Here is a 17,103-nt window from a genome sequence, read left to right on the forward strand (position 1 = left end):
ATGCTTACTGTTGTAAGTGACAAGTGATTAAGCATTACATGCCAATTACTCATGGGAAAACTCTGAGTTTCTGATTCTAAGCCGTGCTAAAACAGATTTTGAAATAAAAATCAGGATCAAATGTAAGCAGTTGAGTACTTTTGTAATTGAGAGAAGGGAGGAAGAAAAGTAACTGAATTCGGACAGAACAGAACAGAGACTTCTCACCTGTCTCCCATGCTTACATCACGCTGAGCACACAGTGGTTGAAATAAAGATATGTTAGAAACACACTCAGAGAACTCATGTTCCCAGCCATTATACCCAGATTTTTTATTTTAAGTATCTAAAAAGTATTCCACTACCTTCCTGAGAGGTTTTGTTTGTTTGTTTGTTTTTGTTGTTGTTGTTGTTTTTTACAGAGCAACTCTTTGAAGTTTTATTTTTATTTTCTTCCTTTTCTTTTATACAATTCATGATCATTTGATTGAGATCAGTTTTCCAAGAAGTTTGGTATAACATTCCTTTTGATAACTGCAATAACAAGAAATACTTAATATGTAATTCAATCTGACAGTACCCTTAATGTATGGCAAGGAATACTTGGAAAATTTATGACCATGTTAAATGTACACATATCATATGTAAATTATTTAACCTGTACTGTAGTACAGGATAGTTTCTGATCTAGAACCAGCATTTGATATTATATTTGTTGCATAAATGGCAAAATATAGTGTAACTAAGTCTTATGTGGACATGTTTTTTGTAAAAAAAAAAAAAAAGTCAATTCTTAGTTGTGAAACATAGTAACTTATCCTTTGTCAGTGTATACATTTGCACACACATACATGAACACATGCATTTATATACACACATATGCACATACAATTTTATATGTATATATATTAGGATTTCAGGTTTATATTGAGTGTAATATATATTGTTCTTAGTGTATATGTGGATCTTTATATGTGTGTGTGTGTATACACATATATGGTTATTGCACTCAGTATAAACCTGAAATCCTTCTATCTTTTAACTTATTACCATTTGACTATCAAAGTAATTACTTTTCTTGCTGTTATTGTTTCCAATCAGATAAGACAGTATGATTAGGAAAATAGAGTTGATCCATTATAGCACTATACACCAGTGCTATTAGCCAACTTGCTGCCATTCTCATAAAAATTATGCAATTTAAACTGGAAGATACCAGTACCTGCCTCTATTAGAAACAAGAACCCTTTTCTACTTCATAATATGCTCAATTACCTTTAGATTGATCCATGAATAAATTATAATCCAAATAGACTGCTTTACCTTAAAGCTTTGCTGGCTTAAGATATCATTGTTGATTCATTATGTTGTCACTTTTCTATCGGCAATGTAATGCTTTTTATATCTGGATAGAGACAGTTTTAGTGTGAGATACTGTTATCTTTAAATGAGTAGGATTTAGCTTTTCTGGTAAGAACAAATTCATCAATGATGAATCCCTGGAGAAAGTATTGAAACAAAAATCATACCATTTCTGAGCTTTGTTCAGTTCATCAGTTACAAAGCAGCTTTTGATAGTCCTAAAGAACTTTTTTCTTCTTTTTTCTTTGTTTAAGAAATATAGCATGACGCTCAAAACCTCTCTGAGTTACCGCGGGCTACAACTTTTTCTGTAAGAAAATAATGAATGAAGAGGAAAAGCTCCTGCTGCTGGCTCTGTCAGGCTCTGCTGCTTCTCCTCCTGCAATAGGAAATCAATTAACTATATGTTCAGGCAGAGATTTGAACTAAATGCTTTATTAATCATCACTGATTGCGCACATACACACTGGCTAACTATGCATTCATCTTCACTCTTTCTTAGTTTTATTTTGCTGTTTGTTTTTTTTAGTTGTTTTTTTGGAAAGATCAGAACACAAATATATGCCCAAATGTAGTATGTGTAAAGGTGGTCATCTGGTGCAGGAGAGAATTGATCTTTGTATTTTCTGAAAACTTAACTTTTAAAATGCTCAGTACTCAGATATGGTAAAGGCATCTTAATAGGTATCAAAGTAATTTTTAAAGAGATTTTATTTATTTATTATAGAGAGAGATAGAGAGAGAGCATAAGCAGGGGGAGGAGCAGAGGGAGAAGGAGAGAAAGAATCTCAAGCAGACTCTGTACGAAGCACGGAGCTGGATGCTTGAGGCTAGATCTCCTGACCCTGAGATCATGACCTGAGCTGAAGTTAAGAGTCAGTCACTTAACCAACTGAGCCACTCAGGTGCCCCTATAACAAAGTAATTTTTTTAAAAGCACTAAACTTTCTTATACTAATTTGCAGAAAGCAAAATCACTATGGCATCCTCAGTGTTCAGAAGTTGGTACTATACCTTGGCCCCTAGGATCTCCATATAGCAGTGAGAAACTACACACAAATGGACCTATTTGACTTGGAGATGAATGGTGGAAAGTTGTGGGGTCAGTCACTGGTATCTCGTGCGGGTGTGCTTTCAATTTAAAGAAGAAATTAGCAATAATTTTCCTTCTTTTCCACTGATTCTTCTAATGAATACACGAATAAAATCCTATAAGAATCTTTATGTTCCATTGAGAGCCTCTTGTTAGGACCGATTATAAAAGATTTGCACATTATAATCATAGCCCTGTTAGCCATGGAAAGGCAGTATAACTTAAATATGGCAAATGTGGTCAACCACTGCAAAAAAAACCTACAGAAAATATCAGGCTGGTAGATGTTTCCTCAAGCTGTGTTCTGTTCTGCACCAAGGGATTTTCAAATATTATTATTGTTATTATTAATATTATTATTGCTATCACTGGAGCAATTAGTAAGTATCCCAGTTTAAACTTAACTACTTTATTTCTCTCCTTTCAGATAAAGGATATTCTAAATGTGAAGGAAAAATATCCTCTGGTTTATGTTTAAAAGAAGATAGATCAAAAAGTCCCAGGAATGATTTCTTTTGAATAACATTTACAGAACTCTTACATGGAATTAGATAATGTTGAGTAGGTAAGAATCAGAGAATCAGGGTAATGGTTCAGATTTTCATTGAGCTTGCCACCACGAGGGATCTGCTAAAATCAGAGGTCACTTGTCTCAACATTTAACAATTTTTGATAATCTTCAATAATATAAGATTAGGATTTCGGTACCCTTGATATATGAGAAGTGTGGAGAAGGTGATACTCTGAAAATTATGTCATGTGGGCATGTGTTTACCACCTTATGAGGTGTTATCAAAACCCCAGGGGCATTTCTTTGGCATCAGATATAATCCCTAACTAATACCTCATCTGCCCCAGGAAAAAAATCATTTCATAAGAGGACATTTCAAACAAGCATTACCTTTCCTACATTATACTCACTTATTTTATGCTTTCTAACAAGACAGCATCATGTATTTTATGGCAAAATAGATACACCATGTTCTGTCCTTTCATCAGATTATTTCATGTTACTGAAATCATCACATTATAATTATAATTTAGGAAAGCATCGAGGCATAGGGATGAAGTATATGGTTCTGGTTTAATTGTATATAAACAATTTGGTATTCATAACGTTGCTTCATTTGCTCGACTTGTTGATATAACTATAGTAAATTGATAATGGAAGTAACAATCTTAGATATTTCCAAATAATATATTAGCAGAACTGCTACTATGAATTTTATATAAATTTTCAGTGGCAGTTTGGCTGAACTGGAGCATGGGTTAAGTTTAGCTTACCTACCCTGCTAACACCTCTAAAAGGCCAGAGAACTAATTTTCCTGGGGCATTATGCAGCCTGGCAGGTGGAGGCCAGTCTTTTGAAACAAGTGTGAAGTATTTGCTAGGTCAGAGATCAGGATGGCCTTGGAGTGCTGAAGTTTTCCAAGTCTCTATCAGCTAGATAAATGGGCTTTATTTTGTATGAGAGAGAGGGGGGCGGGGGGAGAAAGGAGAAAGGATGTTTTTGCAGTCTTAGAAAAGAGACCTAGCAATTCTAGGTTACAGGCAGACATTTGGAATTCAGTGGTGTCTATCACCAGCATTATGTGTCAGTAAAAATGAAGATCAAAGGTTCTAGAAGAGGAAAAGGACAAAACTGAAGAGGAAATAATTGTGGGATAATGAATAGTATGAGGGCATATTCATGTTAACTTGAAACCACTTAGTATTTTTCCATGACACCCAGGTATCTTTCTAAATGAACTTTGTAAAGTACAGTTGAATAACCTTGAGATTTAAAGCTCCATGATGTGATTTTGAATACTGATGGAATTTGTTTAAGCACTGTGATATTTCTTCTGCCTTTCATTTCTATTTTTGCCTCCTTGATGCAAAATAAAATTTATTTTCTGTACAGAGAAATCAATATTTTTACCATTTTGTTTTTCAGCTATTCCAGTAAATTGCAATCAACATTAGTTACAGTCTTTAAAGAGATGTAGTAAGAATTTGAACACAATAAAATAGAGATACAGATTAGAACTTTGGCAAAGTACCTTTGCTATTGACAAAAGCATTTGTCAGGGACTATGGCTGTGTCTATATTGTGCTAAAAACCTGATGAAGAGGAAAAAAAGCATCAATAGGTTTTACCTTCTGTCTATACAAACCAAACAAATGGTCTAACTAATAGCTATTGTTTTAAGTGAATGGATTTGGTTTACCATTGTGAATTTTATTCCATTTAGAAATATATTTAATTAGCATTTGAATATTTAATACATATATACTTGGTAAAAATATTGTACTCTTGAGTTCTTTTTTAATAATTAGTGGAATCTGATACCTAGAAGACTAATGATTCTGGAATAAAGAAAGACCTTGTTACAGTATATAAGAAACAATTTCAAAGCACACATTTTTTTGTTGATAATACTTATGTATTAATATCCTCACATTTTTCTCTTCTGTGAGCTAACACGTTTTCTTATTTGTGTGCTTTCCTTTTAGAAACTGCCAAGTTTTGGACCTTATCTTGAGCAGCGCAAGGAAATCATAGCAGAGAACAAGATTAGACAGAAAGAACAAAATGCAGGTTTTCCACCACTTGAGAGAAAGCATTTTATCCCCAAAAAGCCTATACCCACCATCAAGGTAAAAATTAAGCCGTATATATATTTTACTGCGTAAATATACAATGTAGCTCAGTATAATGTAAATGTTTATTTACTGTTTAAATTTATCACTTATTTTGTTTAAAAATATCGTGAAAGTTTTTTTAAAAATCTGTGTATGGTGATAGGGTAGCCTCTTTTATTTGTATATTTTATACTTTTTAGAATACTTTCAAGTATATGTTTCATGGAAATTTCTGTATGTATTAAATGGGCTAGGAAATACTATTAAGGTCAGTTGTTTGTCTTCTCATAGTCATTTTAAAATTATCTTCATCTACAATTAAATCCAAGAGATATATTAGTTATGTAATACAACTAAATTATTAATATACAATATACTATCAATTTGGACAAACTTTGTCTGGTTCAGGCTCTGGAAAGCCTGTATGAACTGGGGAGTCAAGAGACTATTTTCTGGGTAATAGCAAGAATTACCATTCAAATGGAATTGTGGGTGTGTTGTTTTTCTTGATTCTCTTTTCTTGAACTTTTTATTTTGAGAGAGAGGCAGATTCACATACAGTTGTAAGAAATCATGCAGAAAGGTCTTGTCCTCAGTTTCCCCCATGGTAACATGTTGCAATTATCACAACCAGGATAATGACACAGGTACAATCTACTAATCTTATTCAGATTTTTAAATGTTTTATTTGTATGTGCATGTCCATATGTATGCAAACATGTGTGTTTATATCTGTGCAATCCCACCACATGTATAGTTTCCTCTTTCCACCACCACAGTTGGGATACAAGACTTCCGTCACTACAAAGATCCCTCAGATTGCCCTGTCGTAACCACGCCTGCTTCTTTCCTGCCCACCTTCCCCAAGATGGAATTGTCTTAATGAAAGAAAAGGGAGGTGTTATAGGACTCCGTTCTCTCTGAAATCACCATCACAGAATGTGGTTTCAGTTACGTAGTCTTCTCTATTTAATGACAGTCTCCTCCTGCATTTCCATTTTCTGTTTGAAGCATTAGCTGAAAAGCTTGCTCTTAGGACCTCTCAGGGGAACCTCCCAGAAATTCATCTTTAGCTGTCAACTGGGAATTAGAGCCCTTAAAAAATCTCCTCTACCTAGGAGAGAAAAAAGGATGTGTCCTAGTCAAAAGCAGTGGGGTTTACACTTGCTGTTGCAAAATTTCAGTGATTCAGAGTTCTGAAAGGAAATATAGAAGTGTCTGAACACAAATTCTACCAGCACTTCAATACCATAATTCCAAATAAAGTGAACACTTGGGACATTTAACAGCATAATAGCCCCAAATACTCTCTTGAGCTGTTTCCTTTACATTATTTGTGTGCTACTAACAGAATGAACTGGACACTATTGATAAAGAGAAGACCAGATCCTTCAACTCTTTACAAGCCTCCACCCTCCCACGTTTGGCAATGATTATCACGTGATTTGGGGTTAAGTGAGAATTGTCACACTCCTATCTCTCTTCTAAACTAACTTGAATTAAATGTAATATCTCATCTTTTCCATACATATACAAAAAGTAAAAGAAAGATACTATGTATCTTTGAAGGAAAAGAAGTGCAAGGTGATTATAAGAGCATTTTGACTTTTTCTAGTCTTTTATTCCTTCAGGGAATATATTAATAGCCTAGAAGCAAGACAAAAACAGAACAAAGAAAAACCTACTAAAGTTGAATTCAAACTGGTCGATCACTAATCCAAATAAAATATCAAACTCAGCAGAATTAAATAAACCAAAGAAACATCTGAAGTCAGGAAAGTAAGTAAACATTTTTTAAAGTATCAAGGAGGGATAAGTCTTATTAAAAATAGTGCAAGTTAGGGACGCCTGAGTGGCTAGGTCAGTTAAGCATCTGATTCTTGACTTTGTCTCAGATCATGATCTCAATGTCTTGGGATTGATATTACTGGGCAAAGTTAAATTCTTCTCTCCAACATTCTGTAGTTTCATTTGGTTTTTTCTAATGTTAAAAGTGCAAAGAGTAATATAAAAATTACCCATAATCTTAAATCACTGTGAAAGTTTAGATTTATAAAATTCTAATCCTTTTTATATATAAATACAAGATATTAAAATAAACATAGACTATTCTTACATTTTGTACATGAAAACTCCACAATAATTTATATATCATTTTTATGTCAAAGTAATGGTTACACAGTATTTTATAATATGAACTTATTAACTTTTTAAAAGTAACTTAGAGCCCAGAGGGCACTGCGCTGGTTCTGCAGAGAAGGCAGGCAAACAACCCAGAGGCAGACAGTGTGGAAACAGTGATCTGAAAACTGCCTGGGACACACAGTAGGGGAGATTATTCCCTTTTCTCAGGGAGAGTGCTTCCCTGAGAGCAGCAAGCATGGAGACCCCTCTCTGAGGACAAAGTTGCTGGCTGGTGCCATGTTCCTCCACACCCACTCAGCATAAACACAGAAACATCTGCAGTAAACAGCGCAGGTCCAAAACTCACTGCCTAACCTATTTGCACCAGGTCCCACAACCTCTGTGCTATGACAGTACTACCGTCTTGGTCAAGTTTGCCTCAGTCTCCACATGACAGGTTCCTTCCCCAGAAAAGCAGCAGAAACTCTTACCCACACCACATCTCCCGACCAAAGAGTTCGGCAGGGCTTCAGTTCTAATGGAAGTCGTATGAGGTATCATTTAACAAGCAGACCAGAGCACACCTAGTTATAACTCCCTGCACTCTGGCCAAGGACTAAACACTGCCCATTGCAGGGAAGGAAAGCCTCTGCAGAAGACTGGCCTAAAGGATAGAGCAGCCAAAGCACAGCAGTAGAGTGCACACAGCACACACCAGAGACCCTTTTTGAAGCACCAGGCTCTGGACACTCTATGACCTCTTCTTCTTAAAACCATTTCTCTCAAGAGCAGGAAAAATAATGGGCTTTTCTAACACAGAGAAAAGGGCAGAAATGGAGAAAAAATGCCAAGATCGAGGAATTCATCCTAAATGAAACAACTGATAAGGTAATGGCCAGAGACCTAATTGAAACAGACATAAGTTAATATGTCTGATGGAGAGTTTAAAGCAATAATCATAAAAATACTTGCTGGGCTTAAGAAAGAATAAAAGACTTCAGGGACACGCTTACCAGAGAAGTAAAGGAATTAAAAAAACAATCAGTTAGAAATGAAAAATGCAATAACTGAGATTCAAAACAGACTGGATACAGTGAGCACAAGGATGGAAGAAGCAGAGGAATGAATAAGCTATATAGAAGATAAAATAATGGAAAATAAGCTGAAAAGAAGAGAGAAAGGATGATTATGGAACACGAGAATAGATTAGGAAACTCAGTGACTCCATTGAATGTAATAATATTTATATTACAGCAGTCCCAGAAAAAGAGAGAGAAAAGGGGGCAAAAAATTTAGTTGAGGAAATAATGGCTAAAAAAGTTCCCTAATCAGAGGAAGGAACCAGCCATCTAGATCTAGGAGGCACAGAGAATTCCCATCAAAATCAACAAAAGCAGGCCAACACCAAGACATATTGTAATTAAATTTGCAAAATATAGTGATAAAGAAAAATCATTAAAGAAGGAAGACAGAAGAGAAGAAGTCCCTAACTTACAAGTAAAGACAAATAAGGTTAGCAGCAGATCTCTCCACAGAAACTTGACAGGCTTGAAGAAAGTACCATGATACATATATTTAACATGCTGAATGGAAAAAATCTGCAGCTATTAAATATTCTATCCAGTAAGGCTATTATTCAGAAAAGAAGGAGAGATAAAGAGTTTCCCAAACAAAAACCAAAGGAGTTCATGACCACTAAACCAACCCTGAAAGAAATATTAAAGAGGACTCCTGGAGTGCAAAGAAGAAACTAAAAGTGTGAAACAGAGAAGATCTCCAGAAACAATGACAAAACACAACTAATAAAATGGCACTAAATACACACCTATCATTAATTACTCTGAATGTAAATGGACTAAATACTCTAATCGAAAAACATAGTGTGTTAGAATGGATAAAAAAACAAGACCCATCTATATGCTGCCTGCAAGAGACTAATTTTAGACCTAAAAACAACTGCAAGCTGAAAGTGAGGGGATGTAGAAATATTTATCATGCAAATGGACACCAAAAGAAAGCCAGAATAGCCATACTTTATATCAGACAAACTAGATTTTAAACTAAAGACTATAATAAGAAGGGCACTATATAATAATAAAAGGGTCTATCCAACAAGAAGATCTAACAATTGTAACTATGTATGCCCCAATGTAGGAGTACCCAAATATATAAAACAGTTAATAACAAACATAAACTCATTTATAATAAGAAAATAATAGTAGGGGGGCTTTAATACTCCACTTATAGCAATGAACAGATCATTTAAGCACAAAATAAACAAGGAAATAGTGGCTTTGAATGACACTGGACTAGATGGACTTAACATATTATTCAGAACATTTCATCCTAAAGCAAAATTAAAAAAAAAAACAAAAAGAAATACTGATTCAAAGGGGCACCTGTTTATAGCATCATTAACAATAGCCAAACATGGAAAGAGCACAAATGTCCCTTGACTGATGAATGGATAAAGAAGAGGTGGTACTTGGAATGGAATGGAATATTACTCGACCATCAAAAGAATGAAATTTTGCCATTTCCAATGATGTGGGTGGAGCTAGACAATATTAGGCTAAACAAAATAAGTCAGAGAAAGACAAATACCATGTAATTTCACTCATATGTGGAATTTAAGAAACAAAACAAACAAACATGGGAGGGGAAAAAAGAGAGGGGAAAAGCAAGAAACAGATTCTAACTATAGAGAACAAAATGATGGTTACTAGAAAGGAGCTGAGCGGAGAGAATGGGTTAAAGTAGGTGATGGGGATTAAGGAGGGCAGTTGTTATGATGAGCACCGAGTGTTTTATGAAGTGTTGAATCACTACATTCTACACCTGAAACTAAGATTACAGTGTATGTTAACTAATTGGAATTTAAATAAAATCTTGGAGAAAGAAGAACAAGTAACTTATTGCTGAACCTTTAAGTTATTTCCAGAATTTTATACAAATAATGCTATTATAATTATCACTGCATAAAAATCTTTGTGTAGACATCTTATTGTTTTCTCAAGAGAACATACAGATGAAATTTTAGGCCTTTTGATATGTATTACCAAATTGCTCTCCAGAAAAAGTGTGCAAATTTATATTCCGCCAAAAAATATAGAAGGGCCCATTTTTTTAGACACCCATCAGCAATGGATTTATTTTTAATTTTAATCAATGCAACAATAAAAAAAATGTTTAATCTTTTTCTTTAATTTTGAATGTCTAATAATAGTAAGATTGGCATGTTTTTATATATTTTTGGACCATTTCTTCTTTTGTGAATTTACTTCTCATTTTTTGACCAATTTTCTGTTGGAATATTTATCATTGTCTTACAGATTATTTATAAGCTTTTTATATATTACCATTTGTCTCATAACTTGTAGTGTTATATATATACATACAGCAGCTTTAACTTTATGTAATTATAGCATACAAAAGCTTATCTTGTGATTTCTCTTTTTCTTTATTTGCTTAGTCTAAACTTTTTCTACTGTAAGATTATAAATATTCACCCCATCTAGTTCTTTTAGGATTTTCATATTTACATTTGACTAATTAATCTAAAATTTTTGTTACTTTAAAGTATCAAGTATGACCATAGCTTTATTTTTTTTCCCAAAAATACAATCATACCAAGATCTCAATATTTGATTTTAAAATATTTGATTTTAAGTCTCTCAAATTATGACTCGGTGACCAAATGTATCATAAATTGCATGACTTGCTTTACATTCAAGCTTTTAACCTCTCAAAATTTGTTTAATGATAATGATGTCTGTATTCATCTCTCTGCTTCGTAATTTCTATATCCTCTCCCTTTATAATTAATATAGACTTTTCCTATATGTTGACTCAAACATTCTCCATCACTTTCTCTTTTCTATACTTCAGACCTGGGCCACTCACTATTCTCTGGATATCTCCATCTAGACAGTCTAAACAAGGAGCACAAAGGCCATCACACTTTAAACTAAACTGATTATCATTCCATCCAAACTGCTCTCCATCCTAAGTTCTGTGCCTCAGGGAACAACATGGAGGACCACTCTCTTTCCTAAGCCTGAAACCTGAAATTCAGCCTAGACTCTGTCCTATTGCTCATCCCATTGTCAATGGGATCATAAGACATTCACTAATATGTATCATTTTTATCTCTCATGTCTCCCTCCTCTTCTGTCCTTTTCTTCCGAGGAGATCTTAATATGGTTCTTTACACATTCTTTCATGGAATTTTGAAATATTCTACTAACTGGCCTTCTTTTGTCATTCTTACCTAATACACCTCCAACTGTTATGAGTATTCTTTGAAAAATGCAAAGCTGATTTTTTTTTTATCTTTTACTTAAGATTCCCACACCTTAAGGTAAATTCCTCAGCATAACCTTCACACCCTTTATATTTTAGCTTGTCTTGGCCTGAACAGCTTAGTTGAGTGGTGAAAAATAGAACCCAGGAGGTGGTAAATTGAAGAATTAATAAAGTTTGAAAAAGTAAGAATAAGGTGTATGGAATACTCTTTTCTGAACAAGGTGTATGAATATATTATTTTCTAACCTTGAACTTGATCAGAAGGAAAGTGACAGGAAGAGAAAATAGGATAGAGGGAAAGGTTGATTTTTTTAATTATTATTATTATTTTTTACTTGTTAGGATAATTGAGGTTTGCATGAGTCCATGTGCTCTGAGAGAAGAGCTAAAGCTACCAGAAAGGGTGTGATGCTGGAGGCTATATCTTTGACAAGTAGGTTGGGGATAGAGTTCAGATACTATATTAAGTCATCTTGCATTAGAGAAAGGACATCTTTTATGATTTTCTACCTACTGCATGCCATATACATTTATTGAAACCGAATTTATACTTACCAGTATCATTTTCATATGTAGCCATGTTTAAAGAAAAAGTTTTAACCTGTTTTCATTCACCGAAATACATAGCAAAGTTCATAGGATTTTCATAGATTACATTTATAGAGGAAGAGTTTCCTGACAGCTACTCTGTCCCACTGCCTGGGTTCAAATTATGGCACTACCATTTTGTAGCTGAGTGAACTTACCTCAATTAGCTAATCTGTGAGACAGAAAAAATAAAAGGGTCTGCCTCATGGAGCTATAAATTAGGTAATGTATGAAGTGCTTTTAGCCTGCATCAAATATATCTTAAATAAATATTACCTACTATTAGTTATGTTAAGAATGGACAGGTTGAAGGAGGTAGTAGGTTAAGGTGACTCTCCATTCGCATTTTGTTCAATAAAATTAACTCAAGAACTAAAGTAAGGATACATAAAGCTCTGGAGGCCAATCAAGTTGGAAGTTTTGAAGAAGTCCATATATTTTCCAGAGAATCTTTGTTGCATGCCTACCATAAGACAAGCAATGTGCTAAGAATTAGGCATCTATTATATAATAAATAAAGTGACACAACCTCTGTCCTCATGAGGCATACTGACTAAGAAAGAAACAGGTATTAAGCAAAGAATTACACTAATAATATAAAATCATATTTGTGATACAAAATATATAGGAAAAATGCAGGATGTATAGAGTCTCTTTCATAGAGGAAGACCTAGTTTAGACCAAAGAAGCAGAGGAAGGCCTCTCTGAGGAACTGGTATTTAAGGAGCCCTATGAGGTGGGTAGGGATTAGAAGGGTAAGGAGAAAAGGAAGTTTTAGGAGATCCATAATGTGGTCCTGGATTTGGTGGGTGGCCATGGTTAAAGAGACAGAAGAAGGGACAAAATTGATGATGTCATGTTAATTCTTCTAAAACTTAGTGATTGTCATTAGGTATTGAGAGATGAGGGGCAAGTAAGGAATTAAGAATAAGGAGACCAAGACAATTAAGTTTTTTATGGTCCCACTAACTGAGATAAAGAAACGATAATGAATCTGGGTTTTGTTCTTAGTGTTTTTAGATGTAATGGGTTTTTTTTTTATATGGGATGAAAGTTTAGAATTGAGCATGTTGAAATTAATGAACTCAAGCAAATCAGGGACCTATGCTGGAGGATATAAAAGAAAAAGAGCTGACTTTCTGACTACCTACTGTGTGCTAGACACAAGATAGAAGCCTGACATCTATTTTCATAATTATTAGCTTTGCGCAGTGGCAGTATCGTAGCCAATGGGATTTATCCGAGGCGCGATTATTGCTATTTTCACAATTATTATTTAACCTAATACCCTACATGGGAGAAGGAAGTTCTGGGGAAACAAATGAGAAGAACTGAGGGGATAAAATAAAGGAGACTATCATCAGAAGGAAATGATGAAGGAGGATCTTAAGAACGTAGAAGTGTCCACAGGTCTGAAAGCAGTCCTCATCTCAGCAGCGATATCTTGTATTGTTTCCTTTTATCTTTCACACATACCCAACCGCTAGTTTGCAGGCGTTGTCATATTCACTCACCTTCATTTTGTCATTCATCTAACAACTAGTAGTGTACACCCACCGTGTTCCAGCACTGATATAGTCACTAGAAATTCAATAGTGAACAAAACGAAAGCCCAGCTCTCATGGCTCTTACATTTTAGTAAGGAGAAACAGACAAACGAGTAAGCAAGTGAATGTATACTGTGTCAGATGGTCACAGTGCCAGGAAGAAAATATAGCAGGATTAGGAGAATAGGAATTGCTAGGGAAGGTTGGTCAGGAGAGGCCTGCCTGATTAAATGGCATTTGAGTAACCACTTTAAAGAGTGAGAGAGTAAACGATGTGGATCGATACTTTTGGGGAGTGCATCCCATTCAGAAGGAACAGAAAGTGCAAAGGCCCAGAAATAGGGAAGTCTTTGGCAGGAAGCCGTTGAGGTTTTTTAAAAGGAAGAAAAACATGATCTGACTTAATTTTTCAAAGGATCATCCTGTCTGTGATGTTGATACAAGATCCTAGATGGGCAAGGGCAGAAGCAGAGACTGGTCGGAAGGCTGTTGTAACAACCCAGGCAAGAGATTGGCAGGAGGGAGAATAAATACTAGATAATGTCAGAAGGCCTCGACTCCATTGTTTGAAATGAAATGATGGGTATGAAAGTATTGTACACAGCATAGTTCTGTTCAGACGTAAGGAGCCATGGTTATTGTTATTTTCATACAAGGCCTCCACCCCCCTGCCCATTATCTCAGACCCCATCTGGATGGTGTAGCTCTGTGGTTGTTCAGTCCTCATTGAAATGAACAGCCACCTTCCCTTTAAGAGCCAGCTCTGTGAGTGTGAATGAGACATTGCTTTCTGTGCTTTTGTTTTCTCCTACCACACATACCCAGGCACGCTATGTACTTCCCTCTGTTGCTTTCATTGCTTTTATGTTTTCCCTATGGTGTTTCTTCTGTTCTTGACATACCATTTTTTCCTTCTTCCCTTTTTCCTGGGGGGCCTGGGCTGTCTGTTTTCATGCTTAATATTTTCTCTGTCCACCCATCTGTTTATTTTAGCTTGTTTCTTCCCTCCTCTCTGCTGGCCTCTTTATAGATTCCTCTGTTCAATAGTTTAAACTCCATGACACTGCTTTGTTTATCCTTTCAGCTAGCACAGTATATTATTCCCCATCTGCTACAGAAAGAGCCCCAGTGCCCCACAAAGTTAACTAAGCCCCTCTTGTCTGAACAAGTTTTTCAGTCATGCATTCAAGTTTCTAATCTACCCCATCTTCCCTGGTTATGAGTGTGACAATATTATTTCTAAGCAAGCCATGCTCAATAGATCTCATCTTTTGTTCTTTTTTCCTTCGAATGCCTCAGATAAGATTTAATGGTCTGTTGCCTCAGAGGTAGGCAGTTTCAATATCAGTCCATCAGCAAGTATTTATTGAGTATTTGCTATGTGACCAGCAGTGTGCTAAGGACCAGGTTTATATCCAAAGATGTAAAACACACGGCCCAAGGCACAGGAATTTTCCTGATCTCGGTGGAGATGTAGCACTAACATGTATTTACTATGCACTTGCTGCAATCCAGGAATTGTGCTAGAAACTAGGAATACAACATGAATTTTAAAAAGAAAGACATCTATCCTTATGGAGCTCATAGTCTAGCAAGGGAGAAAGACACATGTTAAAAATTATTTACAGTTCAATCAAATATGTACAAAATGCTCTGGGAACACAGAGGAGTGAAAGGGATTAGTTCTGCCTCGGGTAATTGTGGAAAGCTTCACAGAGATGGTGATATTTAACATGGAGTTTAATAAATTAGTGTTAATTAAGCAGAGAATTAATAATAAAAGCTAATATTTATTGAGTACTTATGAGGTTTCAGGCATGGTTCTACATGCTTGTGAATTGACTCATTTAATTCTCACAGTAACCCTATCAGGTACCTTATTTTTCCTATTTTACTGATTTGAGTAATTGATAAGCAGATTAAATAACTTGCCCAAGGTCACACAGCTAGAAAGACATCAAAACCAAGATTGGATTCCAAAGTGTGGCTCTAGAACCTGGGCCCTTAAGCACTATCTTTGGTGTCTCTCACAAAAGAAAAAAAAAGAGGAGGAGGAGAAGGAGGAAGTCAGTATCTCAAGCAAATCAGTATGTTTGAAAAGCATAGTATTCATACTGTGCAGAAAATGCTGCCATGGAACCTTATGTCCAATACACAGTACGTAGATCAGCCAGGTAGTAGGGTCTGACTGGTAAACCCCTTCTTTTTTTTTTTCAGTAGGAATTCATAGAAAAGACCAAACTGAGAGACAACAATGAGGAAAATAATCTAGTTTTCTTGATCGGTCTTGATGATATAAAAAGGCAGAGGGATGTGCTGAATAAGCTGCTAGCCGTGTCAGCTGGAGCATCGAGTGGTTATTCCCAGTGTTACACTATGACTACAGGTTCCTCAAGAGCCAGGTGTTTGCTAGCCACATGCTATCCAGCTTCTCCTGCTCCTTTGGAAGCTAAGGCCCTCAATCCTATGCCAAGGGAGTGGTCTGAGGCCCTAAGGTTAACCTGGCATCCGGTTGATTTCGTTTTTAGCAAGCCCACATCTTGATTTCCATTTCATAATGAAACAACATTTACCATATATATATATATATCATATATATATATATGATATATATATATATATATCACCATATCTGGAGCTGCCAATTTTCTGAAAGAAACAGAAGTGAAAGGATTTTGAGGAAGAAGAGGGTAATCAGAAATAGTGCTGGAAGACTGAAGGGGGAGAATGAGATAAAGTAAGAAAAAGACAGCTGGCCTCCTACAATAGGTGTAGAGGTCTCCTTCTAAAAGGTGAACCAAGACTTTCAGAAGAAGGTCCTGACATTCCACAGGTTTGCTTGTGCTACAGAAAAGAAACTGAATAGGAGACAGTTTTGTCTCCTCACTGAGAACTGAAGTGACAGTGTGCACATTTGGCCCGACTAAATGAGAAACGTGCTTTATTCCCAGGCAGCATATAACAGAGATTTGAGAGTCTGCCAAGACTTATAAAGTCCCCCGAATGCTTCCCACTTCTGTTGATATATATGAGAATGAATTCTCATTCTCTTTATGAAGCCAGGAATGTATCTCTAACGTCTTTGAATTTCTGGGTAGGAAAATGAATGGTTTAGGGGCACTAGTGATGTTTTCATCTCTTCTTCCTGCTGCTTCTAGTAAGAGATGGACTGCATCTCATAAGACTGGCAAGACGGTGTTGGCAGGAGACCAGTCAGCCTGATCGAGTGGTTTATTATTTCAATTGAATTGTGAGAGAAAGGAGAAAAGTACTCAGATAAAACTGTAAGACCGTATTAGATACTACAGAGCATAAAAGAGATGGCACAGAAAGAAAAATAGTGGAGGACTATCCCAGCAATTTTCAGGAGATACCAGAGAAATGGGCCGGGGCAACATTAACATTCTCAGTTGTCTCTATACCAACAAGTAGCAGATGAAAAATTATTAAACTGAACTTTAAGAGAAATGAACAGAATT

General features: G+C 35.6%; 1 protein-coding gene and 1 pseudogene across 4 annotated transcripts in view; both read left to right on the forward strand.

Moving 5' to 3' along the window:
• The window catches only part of DPYD (dihydropyrimidine dehydrogenase), a 791,077-nt gene that overhangs the window by 763,503 nt on the left and 10,471 nt on the right, over positions 1-17,103 (forward strand). For all 4 annotated transcript variants that reach the window (XM_038541239.1, XM_038541240.1, XM_038541241.1 and 1 more), the window contains one exon: positions 4,932-5,075. In XM_038541239.1, the coding sequence (XP_038397167.1) occupies positions 4,932-5,075 (144 nt within the window). The remainder of the gene's footprint in view (positions 1-4,931; positions 5,076-17,103) is intronic.
• Positions 13,278-13,403, forward strand: LOC119872442 (annotated as a pseudogene).

Source organism: Canis lupus, chromosome 6 (assembly GCF_011100685.1).
Source record: "Canis lupus familiaris isolate Mischka breed German Shepherd chromosome 6, alternate assembly UU_Cfam_GSD_1.0, whole genome shotgun sequence".
Lineage (NCBI taxonomy): Eukaryota > Metazoa > Chordata > Mammalia > Carnivora > Canidae > Canis > Canis lupus.